Below are 13,013 nucleotides of genomic sequence, written 5' to 3' on the forward strand. Positions count from 1 at the left end.
TCAAGTCTGATCATTTTTTATTTCCACTAAATGATTGTATGACTGGTCTTAGTACCATGCATTTTTTCCCCTCGAATTATGAGGCTGATCAAGGTGATTCCAGTAATTTGGTTCTGCTGTAGAGATAAGAAAAGGTATGGGAGAAGAAAACAAAACAAAACAAAACAAAAACAAGGGGAAAAAGACAAACAAAAACAAAAGAAAAACTAGGAGTCTGTCTAGGTGTTATAAATATCCATTTAGAAGAAGAAAAGAAAAAAAAAGGTAACAAAAAAAACAATAAGGCAGTAACAACAAAAGTACAAAAAGAATAAAAAAAATATAAACCAAAAACCAAAACATCAACTATAAAAAACAAACAAAAACCAGACCAGCAACTACTTTAAAAAGGGTTGTTTCTTCTTCTTCTTCTTCTTCTTCTTCTTCTTCTTCTTCTTCTTCTTCTTCTTCTTCTTCTTCTTCTTCTTCATCTTCTTCATCTTCTTCATCATCTTCTTCTTTCTTCTTCTTCTTCTTCTTCTTCTTCTTCTTCTTCTTCTTCTTCTTCTTCTTCTTCTTCTTTTGCATAGGCACAGTAAATATGGGGAAAATTAGAACAGGAATTCCCTTGGCTTAAGAGATACAGAGTTTCTGAAGCATACTACCTTGGGAACAACTACAGGCTCCATATTCGCTCATTTTCACACTCCAAGGTCTTTTTATGGTGCCAGGAAACTTTTCATTCAGATGTGGATGATGACATCCCACCTCTGTAGCTAAAGATCTTGTTATTTGCATAGGTCATAGGGTGAAGGCTAGAAGAGAGTTTTTGTTTTTGTTTTATGGTTCTAGGAGTTCTGTTCCATCACTGTTGTTGTAATCAGTCTTCTGTAATTAGTGGTCTTGGTTTTTGCTCAGATCCTAGGATAGAACTTAGAATATAGTCTTTCAACATGGTTCCAGAAGTTCTGCTCAGTCACAGTTGTCAAAGTCAGACCTCTCAAATTAGTGATCTTGGTTTTTGTATGAAACCTAGGCCAAGGCCTAGGCTAGAAACTTCCTCATTGGTCCTTCAATAGGTTCTGTCCAGTCCATGTTTGTCCAAGTTAGTATCCTGTAGATAGCGATTTTGGTTTTTGCTTAGGGCAAAGGATGGCATGTCTCCTGATTGCATCATACCATTAGGTGATGAGATAGGACAGCCCTCTCTTAGATCAAGTTGTTGCTGTTTCCTCATGTCAGGATGTCATGTTAAAACTGGTACAAGTTGGTGCCGGGATGGTATTTAGTGTTTCCCCAGGAGGAGTTTGGTTCCTGGTGCAGTTGCTGGGACCTGTGTCAGTTCCATGTGGTTCTGGGTTGGACAGTCGCTGTCCAATCACATGGGGTCTAGATTGGGTCCACATGACACATGTTTATGGTGGGAGGCATCCCTGTATTATAAAAAGCATGAATTATTATCCCTAGTAGATAAGAGCTTGTTTTTGTGCATAAGATTTCCCTTTATTTAGAGTACCTATGCAAAAGGGGATGGTGCCAAATTAAATTGCTGGTGTTGCAGGTAAAAATGATAGCCTGCACAATCTATGTGCCCTGGTTTTGACCTGAGCTTTCATCCCAGGTAAGAATTTTCTTGTAGGTTTTCATACCAAACAGAACCAAAACAGGTGAAATTGGAAAGATAAAGAGAAAAAATAAAAAATCTCTCTCTCTAAACACACACACACACACACACACACACATACATATATATATATATATATATATACATATATGAAATAAATAAAACTACACTTAAACGGGGCCGGAGAGATAGCATGGAGGTAGGCATTTGCCTTGCATGTAGAAGGACGGTGGTTTGAATCCCAGCATCCAATATGGTGCCTCGAGCCTACCAGGAGCGATTTCTGAACATAGAGCCAGGAGTAACCCCTGATCACTGCCAGGTGTGACCCAACCCCCACCCCAATACACTTAAAAAAGGCATTAAAGAAAAAATACTGTTTACAAGGCTAGCTTACATTTGGGAATAAACAGACTAGGAGGTATTATTATAGAGGTATTAAACATATAAAGGAAATATAGGCTTCTCCATTGAGTCTTTTGAGATATTCTTATGGGAGGTGGAATCCAGGACATTTTTTATCACACATAGTTTCTTTTGGGGGTTGTGAAATTATTTGCAGCCATGAGGTAAATGTCCTTGGGCTGGGGTCCTTCTGGGGCTGAATTGGTAGCATACAACAGTCCACAATTAAGAGAGTGAGAAGAAGGGCCATAATGCATGAGTCAGCAGGAGTTTTGGTTGTATATTCTTGCCAAGGCATGTGCTGTGGGGGTGTCCTTTCGGTTTGGGAGCTTGGTGGTGCTTTATTGGAGCAGGAGGTTTGTCTCAGTACCTAATAGATTAATAACTGAAGGTAAAGAGGGTTAAATAGGGAAGGATAATAGATTAGAATTGGATGAGAGTATAGAAGGATTTTTGAAGGAGGAGGATGGATAATGTATAAGCAGGGCTATATGCATTTTAGGCATGGCTTGTTTACATTTTAGGTTTGGCAATCAGAGAGTAGTCCACTGTCTACAAACTCATGCCTACATAACATTAGTGTCCTATTCTTAGGTTGTTGGAGGCCTGGCCCTCATAGGCTGGGTCTGAGCTCTTAAGATATAATTGAGTTAAGAAAAGATAAATAGGGCCCAGAGAGATAGCACAGTGGCGTTTGCCTTACAAGCAGCCGATCCAGGACCAAAGGTGGTTGGTTCAAATCCCGGTGTCCCACATGGTCCTCCGTGCCTGCCAGGAGCTATTTCTGAGCAGACAGCCAGGAGTAACCCCGGAGCAATGCTGGGTGTGGCCCAAAAACCAAAAAGAGAAAAAAAGAAAAAAAAAGAAAGAAAAGATAAATAGGGGCCGGAGAGGTAGCATGGAGGTAGGGTGTTTGCCTTGCATGTAGAAGGATGGTGTTTCGAATCCCAGCATCCCATATGGTCCCCGAGGAAGGAAGGAAGGAAGGAAGGAAGGAAGGAAGGAAGGAAGGAAGGAAGGAAGGAAGGAAGGAAGGAAGGAAGGAAGGAAGGAAGGAGGAAGGAAGGAAGGAAGGAAGGAAGGAAGGAAGGAAGGAAGGAAGGAAGGAAGGAAGGAAGGAAGGAAGGAGGAAGGAAGGAAGGAGAAGAAGGAAGAAAGAAGAAGAAAGAAAGAAAGAAGAAGAAGAGAAAAGAAAGAAAGAAAGAAGAAAGAAAGAAAGAAAGAAAGAGAAAGAAAGAAGAAAGAAAGAAAAGAAAGAAAGAAAGAAAGAAAGAAAGAAAGAAAGAAAGAAAGAAAGAAAGAAGAAAAGAAAGAAGAAAAAGAAAGAAAGAAAGAAAGAAAGAAAGAAAAGAAAGAAAGGAAGAAAGACAGATAGAAAAGGAAGAAAGAAAAGTAAGAGAGATAGAAAGATAGAAAAGTTAGAAAGAAAAGAATGAAGAAAAAAGAAAGAAAGAAAAAAGAAGAAAGAATGAAAAAGAAAGAGATAAATAATGTAAGATATGGCTTAGAAGAGAAAGAAGAAGAAAACAAAAGATAAAAGAAAAAAGAAGTAAATCGGTAAAAAAAAAAATAATAATAATAAGTTAAAGAGGATTGGGCCAGTGCATGGATATCAGAGGGTTTTCCACTTTCAAGGCTCTTCATTACTGATGGGGGTGATCTTTGCTAAATAAAGGTTTCAGGATTATATAGTGGCTGGAACTTTTTAGGATAAGCACAGTTTTCACATCTAGAGTACTAATCAATGTGGTGGTGAGGCTATAGGATATGGTTACACTATGTAGTATTATCTGCTGCATCTTAAATATAGATGTACTTTTCCTATGGAGCAACTGACAGCGAGCACTTTTAATATATTCCCATCTGTTAATCTTTGCTTTCACTTGTTTGGAGAGTGCAGTTTCCTCCTTGAAGATGCCTTTAGTCTCAATGTCCTGGAGTGTTTTACCTACGTGTTGTTCTATATACCTTATGGTTTCAGGTCTGATATTGAGGTCTTTAATTCATTTGGATTTTATCTTCGTACATGATGTTAGCTGGAGGTCTAAAGTTCGCTTTTTTGCAAGTGGCTAGTCAGTTGTGCCAACACCACTTTTTGAAGAGGCTTTCTTTCCTCCACTTAGGATTTCTTGCTCCTTTATCAAAAATTAGGTGAGAGTATATCTGGGGAACATTCTCTGAGTATTCAAGCCTACATCTGTAGATTTCTTTTTTTGTTTTGTTTTGTTTTGGGGTCACATCTGGCAGCACTCAGGGGATATTCCTGGCTCTATGCTCAGAAATCGCTCCTGGCAGGCTCAGGGACCATATGGGATTCAAACCATCATCCTTCTGCATGCAAGGCAAACGTCTTACCTCCATGCTATCTCTCCGGCCCATCTATAGATTTATTTATCTCACAAGCTAGTGAGTCCTTGATTTCCTTGCTACAGCACTCATTGTCGATTTTAGAGTCTCATCTATTGGGTTCATGCATTTTGGTGGACTTGGAAACTTGATAGGAGTTCTCTCCATTTCCACACCTGCTAGTGTTTTCCTTAGTTTACCATATTTCTTTGCATTTGATGGTTTTGAATGTTGAGGTTTCAGGTTGTTTAATAAAGTGATCTGCTGTACTCATTGTATTAGAAGTGCTTGAAGGTATTTCCGATTTAGAGTTTCTTTTTCCTTAGCCAGGTGGCTTGTCTAAGTATGATAGGGATATTACAAGTTGCTTCAGTGATTTTGCTATCCTGTTTTATGGGCTGGGGATTATCTGAGCAAATTGAGTGTTAGATCTGAGCTGACTGGACCTGTATGGTGTAAGTTAGACTATCTTTGCGGTCCAGTGGAGGTGGTGGGTGGTCTCAAACCTGACCAAAGGTCCTAGCCCAAGGTGCAAACGGTTTGCGGTCTGGTGCAGGGGAAAGGCGGCCTCAAACTTTCCCCTATGTTATACTCTTTAAATAGAATTAAACAGAATTTTCTTAAATAACGAAGTATTGGGAATATTTAGTGGACTTTTAGTTGATGATACAAAATTAATAATACAAAATTAGATAATACAAAATTAGAGAGATGTTAGTGAAATTTTTAAGATATTATTCAAGCTGTATTTTAGTTCAGATAAAAGGGATAGGAAATGACAGAATCTGAGTTCATTGGACCTCAGAAAAGAGCAGAAAATGTGATAGTATAAATAAAACGAACTCAGCTTACTTGTGGAAAGTACAAGTACCCAATGGTTACTCCTGAATCTGTGCTCAGGAATCTCCTTATTGTGGGCATATCAAGGACCTATGTGGTACCAGGAGATTCAAACTGGGGCTCGCTACATGCAAGACAAGTGCCTACCTGGCCTCCTTTAATCTTTCTCTGAGCTGAATTAATTCTATTTTAGCTACCGACACTTTCTACATTGTCTCTAGCCTCCCTGTCTCCTTCTTTTAATTCAAAAGCCATTTTAATCTGACCTCACATAGTTAGTGCTAAAATATTAGAATTTTCTTCCTAAGAATATGTATCAACAACGTTTTAAAGAGACTGTTCTGGCTTTACAGGTTAATCATGTGACTGGTTATGATTTTCAAGTCCCACATCATTAGCAGAGTTGCATTACACTGATGAGGTCCATATTACTCAGTTGTTTATCAATCCCTAAGCCTTGGTTCACAAATACTTAGAGCAATTTAGATTCCTTGTAGTATATTCAAATATATTTCACTATCAAGACCCTTTAATATTTATATAATGTTTTCCAGAGTAAATTGTTACCCATCACTGATTCCAAGAATCTTTATACATTATGTTGAATAAAATAATGTGACTGCTCACTGTTACTATTATCAGTGAACTCTGGATCTCCAAGCAATATAAATGTGGGTTCCTTATATCTAAACTTGAATTATAATCATCTTCCTTGGACCAGTGAAACACACGCCAAACCAATGCCCTACCTGCTGCGCTATTGCTCCAGCCTCCTACACCAGTGGATTTTATCTGTAAAGAATTTAGAACACAAAAGCTAAGGAAATCATCCAAAGGTCTAGAACGCATGTTTTGCTTACTGGAGCCCTGTTTGATCCCTGGCTCCTCATTGTCCCCCAAACATCATATGCTCTGTACAGCACACATTGTGCTGATTGGGTGTAACTTCACCCTGGATTTAGGTGTATCTACCTGAGACCCCGCCCATTTCTGGGAAGGGTCTTGGAAGTGGATTTATGTTATTCTTACCTGCGTAGAACCCTCCCATTTCCTGGGAGGGGTCTTGGAGAGGTTACATAAGGGCTTTGACCCAGGGGATCGGGCAATTTAGGTCTTTGCCAGCATGGCGGTCAGAAGGAAGATGACTGAAAGGAGTTAAGACGCAGGGCAAGCTAAGAATGGCATGCGTAAACGGTTAACAGCCACATCTGTTGGCAAGGGCTGAATAAAGATGTTATCTCTCATGAAGCCTGCCTGTGAGTGAGTTCAATATCTGCCACGACCACCTGAAGATGGTGACCTGACGGTTTAATTGAGGATGGAGCCACGTGTCCTGAGCCTAAGGACAAATGCCTCCATCCACCATCCAAGTCATCCTAAGGGCTAATGCAACCATTGGTATTTTTTAAATCCAAATGTATATTCAATAGAAGAAAAAATAATATCATTTCCCATTAACATCAGTCTTGTCTAACTTTCTGCTTAAGGTTAAGAGGTCTGTCTACTCACTACTTCTCTCTGTATTTCTATTTTTCCCTCTCCCGAGGGTAGTGTGTCTCATACCAGTATTACTGCCTTGCCAGCCAAAGGCTTGGAGCACCTAAAGGAACTGGTAGCAAGAAGCACCTGGACTCTAAAGAAACTTCCACTTTCCCTGAGTTTCCTTCACCTCACACGGGCTGATCTTTCTTATCCAAGCCATTGCTGTGCTTTTAAGAATCAAAAGAAAATCAGAGGGTAAGTTAAAGATGTCTGATATAAATGACTATGCCCTGGATTACTTTCAGGGGTTAGGAAAGCCTATAGTTGAAAGAAAAATGGAGAAATGAAAATATCTATGAAAAATATAAAATGGATAAGACACAACTCTGTGGACTCAGATTGGTTGTGGATGAGAAATAATTAGAAATAATTAGATGGTCCTGGGGTGGGGGCATAAGAAGAAATAAAGAAGGAAACACAGGGAAAACCAGATAATGTAGAATTATGCAAAAATATACAATGAGTTTCTGACCTCCACATATGCTTCATATTGGATACTGCAATAGATATTGGGGTGTCTCAGGTAAGGAAAACTTCGAAACAACATAACTAATTGGGCAATATTTGTCTGGTTGGATTCTCATTGATGCCTCGTCCTACAAACTTTCTCTTGGTTTCTGTAAAATAGCTACAGATGGACACTTAATGTTCAAAATAAAATGAGCAATCATTGTAAGGTAGAAGCCAATGGAAAAGTTGAACGACTTCACAAAGATCCATGCAGTTGTGACACCCGCAGAAAGCTAGGTGTGAGAGATGGACATGGTGATAACAGATTCCATGTTGAGTCTTTATAACCCTGCACAGGAAATGAACACAGGTGGGGAGCTAAAGTGGACAACAGGTGCAGGTCCATCTTTCTCATTAGCCTCCAAACAGGTTTACATAAGCAACCCCTTGGATTTTCACAAGCCTAATAGATTAATCTATACATGCAGAACATAGGAAGAAAATTTTAAAAAAAATATATCTTCTATGTTGAGTCTGGTGGGACAGTGGAAATTTGAATCTTAGTTTCATGAATATGACTGCAAAATAGTCTTCATTTATTCCTTTGACTAATCAGTAGTTGTAGAGTGCTTATTTTTTGTCTAGCACTCTTCTGTCCATAGCAATAAACAAAGTAGTTTAAAAACCTCCTGTATTGTGTTTATATTAGAGAAAGGAAAATAAAAATATTTAAGGGGGAGCCGGAGAGATAGCATGGAGGAAGGGCATGCAGAAGGACAGTGGTTCAAATCCCAGCATCCCATATGGTCCCCTGAGCCTGCCAGGAGCAATTTCTGAGCGTAGAGCCAGGAATAACCCCTGAGCACTGCTGGGTGTGACCCAAAATCCCCCCCAAAAAAAAATATTTAAGGGAATTAGGGAAAGCTTCTCAAAGGAAAGAAAATTCAAGTTTTGGCTGAGTAAAGGCGGCCCTCTTTTTTCCAGAGACAGAGATCCTGTAGTTCTGACATTCCAAATAGATGTAGTAGTAGTAATAATAATAATAATAATAATAACAATAATAATAATAACAATATAGAAAAGACCAAGATTTCTATGTCACTTACAATGTTCCAGATACCATTATAAGAGCTTTAAAAGGACAAACTCATTTAATTCTTTAACCTTTCTACATAGATACTCTCATTATTTGATTTTATAAAACAAAATAATTAGGGCCCGGAGAGATAGCACAGCGGCGTTTGCCTTGCAAGCAGCTGATCCAGGTGGTTGGTTCGAATCCCGGTGTCCCATATGGTCCCCTGAGCCTGCCAGGAGCTATTTCTGAGCAGATAGCCAGGAGTAACCCCTGAGCATCGCCGGGTATGACCCAAAAAACCAAAAAAAAAAAAAAAAATTAACTAAGATCTAAATAGCTAAAAAAAAAAAAAAAAAAAAAAGTAGCACCAGATCCTCACCTAGGCAGTGAAGTTCCAACACCCATGATTTTGGAGGGTTGTATTTTGATATTTTGGGCCACACGTGGCATAGTCAAGGCTTTACCCCTGGTTTTGTGTTCAGGAATCACTCCTGGTAGTGTTTAAGGGACATTATGGGGTCCTGGGGATTGAACCCAGGCTGCTTGCAAGCAAGGCAACTCCTTGTCTGCTTTACCGTTATCTCCACTCCTTATTTTATATTTTTAATCTCTGCTTTCCCTGAAGTTGTTGCAGACTACTAACACAAGAGTCAGTGTCACTGAATCATAGCAGGAGAGGAGATAGAAATTAAAAATGTGGAACTGGAGGGACAGTATACCTTGCATGAAGCCTAAAAACAGATTCTATTCCAGACACTCACATAGTCTTGCAGGTCCTACCAGGAGTGATGTAGGGCATAGAGCCAGGAGTAATCCCTGAGTACTAGCAGTTGTTACCCCAAAACTAGTAAAAATTAAAGAAGTTAGAAATGACTCAGGAGAGACAGACCTGCTCAGACCACATAGATTCCTATAAAATCATAAAGATTTTAGTAATTGATTTATTGATTTCATAGTTGAAGCTATTAGTGGGTTTTCGGCAAAATCTGATGTATTTCTGTTGTCTTGCAGAATTCTTGAGTCTTTAATGTGTAATGAGAGCAATATTCGAAGCCTACGTCAGAAAAAATCTGTGAATGCCTTCAATGTTCCCTTCTATCAGGAATATGAAGACAATACAGGGGACAAAAGGAATTTTAAGCTCCAGAACACCCAAAGCAACTCTCATTATTATGTCTTCTTAGAAGAACAAGAAGATGAGATGATGGGTTTTGGCCAAGAGCTCAAAAATCCCCAGGAAGAGACTTTGCAGGCTTTTGACAGCCACTATGACTACACTGTTTGTGGGGGCAATGAAGACATGCTATGTACACCCAAGTCAGATGAGTTCAACCCCTGTGAAGACATAATGGGTTACAAGGTCCTGAGAATTGTGGTATGGTTTGTTAGTCTGTTGGCTCTCCTGGGCAATATCTTTGTCCTGATCATCCTCCTAACTAGTCACTACAAACTGACTGTCCCACGTTTTCTCATGTGCAACTTGGCCTTCGCAGATTTCTGCATGGGACTCTATTTGCTCCTCATTGCCTCAGTAGACCTCTATACTCATTCTGAGTACTACAACCACGCCATTGACTGGCAGACAGGCCCAGGGTGCAACACAGCTGGTTTCTTTACAGTCTTTGCCAGTGAGCTTTCGGTCTATACACTGACAGTAATCACCCTAGAGCGCTGGTATGCCATCACCTTTGCCATGCGTCTGGACCGGAAGATCCGCCTCAGGCATGCATACATCATCATGATTGGGGGCTGGATTGGCTGCTTCCTGCTGGCTGTGCTGCCATTAATGGGAATAAGCAGCTATTCCAAGGTCAGTATATGCCTACCCATGGACACTGAGACTCCAGTAGCCCTGGCATATATTATCTTTGTTCTGTTGCTCAACATAGTCGCTTTTGTCATTGTATGTTTTTGTTATGTGAAGATCTACATCACAGTTAGAAATCCCCAATACAATCCAGGGGATAAAGACACCAAGATTGCCAAAAGGATGGCTATATTGATCTTCACTAACTTTATGTGCATGGCCCCAATCTCATTCTATGCTCTGTCAGCATTGATGAACAAACCTCTCATCACCGTTACCAACTCCAAAATCTTACTGGTTCTCTTCTATCCTCTTAACTCCTGTGCAAATCCATTCCTCTACGCCATTTTCACCAGGGCCTTCCAGAGGGATTTATTCATTCTGCTCAGCAAGTTTGGCATTTGTAAGCGCCAGGCTCAGGCATACCGGGGCCAGAGAGTTTCTCCCAAGAACAGCACTGCTATTCATCTTCAAAAAGTGAACCAAGACATGAGGCAAAGTCTCCCCAACAAGCAGGATGAATATGAACTTCTTGGAAACTCTCATCTAACTCCAAATAAGCAGGATCAAAATTCAAAGGAATATAAGCAAACTGTTTTGTAAATTGACTTCAAACTACTGACAATGAAAGGGGGACTTATAAAATGCTGGATTCTTAAATATGTATTCTAACCCCATAGCACACGCTATATACATATGACTTAAGGTGTATGTAGATGATGCATCATGGAGCAAAAATTCATGTCTGCAGTGGAACCACCATTAACCTAATGGTCACTTCTAAGAATGAAGAAAGGTTACAAGCATGTGTGAGTCCCAGGTGACATAAAAAGAAAGTCACCTCTACTCTTTGGAAAAATTCTTTGATTCCAAGTATAGAAATAAAATTGTCAGATGCTCTGGAACTATCAATTGTGTCATGTCAACACTAAGCTTCTCACTTTTATGAAGCATTTCATGAGAAGATTTGGGAAATTAAAATTTCTATTAACTTGGCAGGTGATCAGAAGAAAAGAAGTTTCCCCATGTTGGCACAATTCAACTACATGTTCCTTGATATAAACAAAAGGATTTGAGTTCCTCACCAAACCAGTCATTATGCAATGAACAACTATTATGGAGCATGAAGAGAAAAAAGGCTTTGCTTTGAATTGTTTTTTTATACTCTAAAAAATATGCTATCTTTATAGGATCTACCTGATGTGATCCAATTGTTCTGTGTTGCCTAGAAACACTGGCAATATTTTAGCATTGTGGCCCAAGAAATGAAGAATTGTTCTTCTCCACCAGTCTCAGAGTATGAGATATAAACTCTAGAAATATTTTGGAGAAGAAATAAGGAAAAATTAAATGTAGAGCATACTAATCGAATCAGCTGTTAATAAAACAGAAAGAACAGCAGTTAACTTGAACAAAGATCTGGGCCTCAGAAGTCTGTCAAATGAAGGAATTTGATGGCTTCTTCCAATTTCAAAATTCTATGTACATCCTTTCTTTAAAAACATACTTTGATTACAACAGAGAGAAAGAAAAGCACTAAGATAGCAAATTCCACTTATCTTATAAAGCTGCTAACTCCTCTTTGGAGCCTAGACATTTGATCCAAGAAAGTTTTTGGGTTATGCTGTCTGAACTAAGACTTATTGAGTGACCGTCTTGGGTTGGTTTTAAGTTGTTCATTTAATTATTATATCTACAATATTATAAATACCTGACCCAAAATGGATTAGCATTCATATGTTAAAATAAGAAGTATTTATTTTTTACAAATTTTGGTAATTTTGAATTACTACTACCTGTGCAGACTCCTTTTCTAACTGTTGAATTTGTCTTTAGGAATTGGTTTTAAACCCATATTGTAACACTAACGTAATTGAAAGTGGTTTCTTCCCTCTAAACCTTCCAGTTCTTTTAATTCTGTTGATCACTGCACAAGAAATCTCTATTCCCTAGTCATGTTTCTCTTCTTAAAACAATTAGGATCTTTATCTAGAACTTTTTCTATCTTGTCTTATCTCTCAAACCCCTTGATTTCATCCCAAGTTGAGATAATATTTGCTTCTCAGTGTTTATAAAGCAGTTATCTTAAATTTGTGGAACAAATTTCAGTGATCAGTGAGCCCCAAGATCATCTTTCTGACATATCTGAGACTATCCCACACATAGCTATACCCATTTCTTATCATCACTGAGACCTGTATTTCTTTTTTTTTTTTTTTTTTTTTTTGTCCCCCAATTCACAATACATACCCGGCAAGGGGCCTGTGTTGAGGTGTATATGGGGTGCCTTTACTGTACCTCCTCTTTCTATACAGCCAGTGTAAAGAACACAGCCTGTGGTAAGAATTGGGAGGCCTTATTTTATCTTTTATTTATTTTTTTCTTTTCTTCAGGGCAAACTAAAGTTGTTTTTTTTTTGTTTGTTTTTTTTTAAGTAAGAATTCATTTAAAGGACAAAATTGATTAACATAATAAGGTAAACTAATATAACATAATATAGTGACATAACATAACATATAATATAATTAATATAATAATAATACATGTAAGTCAAAGAAAGTTTCTGATTAAAAACACAATTTTCTTTTTTTTCCATAATGGCTTACATATCTTTCACTGTAGTATTTTGGGTACATATTCACATTAAATCAGGGGAATACCCATCACCTAATATGTCCTCTTCTCAATCAAAAATCAAATATACTGAAAATAGGCAGAGTCCTGTCTAGAGGCTTCCAACCTCAGTTTGAGAGAGGATGTGAAAAAAGTAATTAAAATACCACAACAATACACACACACACACACACACACACACACACACACACACAAATATCGAATTAAATAACCGATAAGCACCACAACAATAAAAACAGGCACCACACAATAATCTCGGTTCTGAAATCAAATCATACTCAAGTGCAAAAAGAAAGAGAAAGACAAAA

General features: G+C 38.6%; 1 protein-coding gene and 1 non-coding gene across 2 annotated transcripts in view; one reads left to right on the forward strand and one right to left on the reverse strand.

Moving 5' to 3' along the window:
- The window catches only part of TSHR (thyroid stimulating hormone receptor), a 165,586-nt gene extending 154,912 nt beyond the window's left edge, over nucleotides 1-10,674 (forward strand). Inside the window, exons 10-11 of the mRNA XM_049770370.1 lie at nucleotides 6,746-6,931; nucleotides 9,276-10,674. Of these exons, the coding sequence (XP_049626327.1) occupies nucleotides 6,746-6,931; nucleotides 9,276-10,674 (1,585 nt within the window). The remainder of the gene's footprint in view (nucleotides 1-6,745; nucleotides 6,932-9,275) is intronic.
- A 1,620-nt stretch (nucleotides 10,675-12,294) lies between these two features.
- Nucleotides 12,295-12,427, reverse strand: LOC126005156 (small nucleolar RNA SNORA51). Its single transcript, XR_007494330.1, has one exon. It is a non-coding gene; the product is annotated as a small nucleolar RNA SNORA51 (small nucleolar RNA).
- Between the last annotated feature and the right edge of the window lie 586 nt (nucleotides 12,428-13,013).

Source organism: Suncus etruscus, chromosome 3 (genome assembly GCF_024139225.1).
Source record: "Suncus etruscus isolate mSunEtr1 chromosome 3, mSunEtr1.pri.cur, whole genome shotgun sequence".
Classification (NCBI taxonomy): Eukaryota; Metazoa; Chordata; class Mammalia; order Eulipotyphla; family Soricidae; genus Suncus; species Suncus etruscus.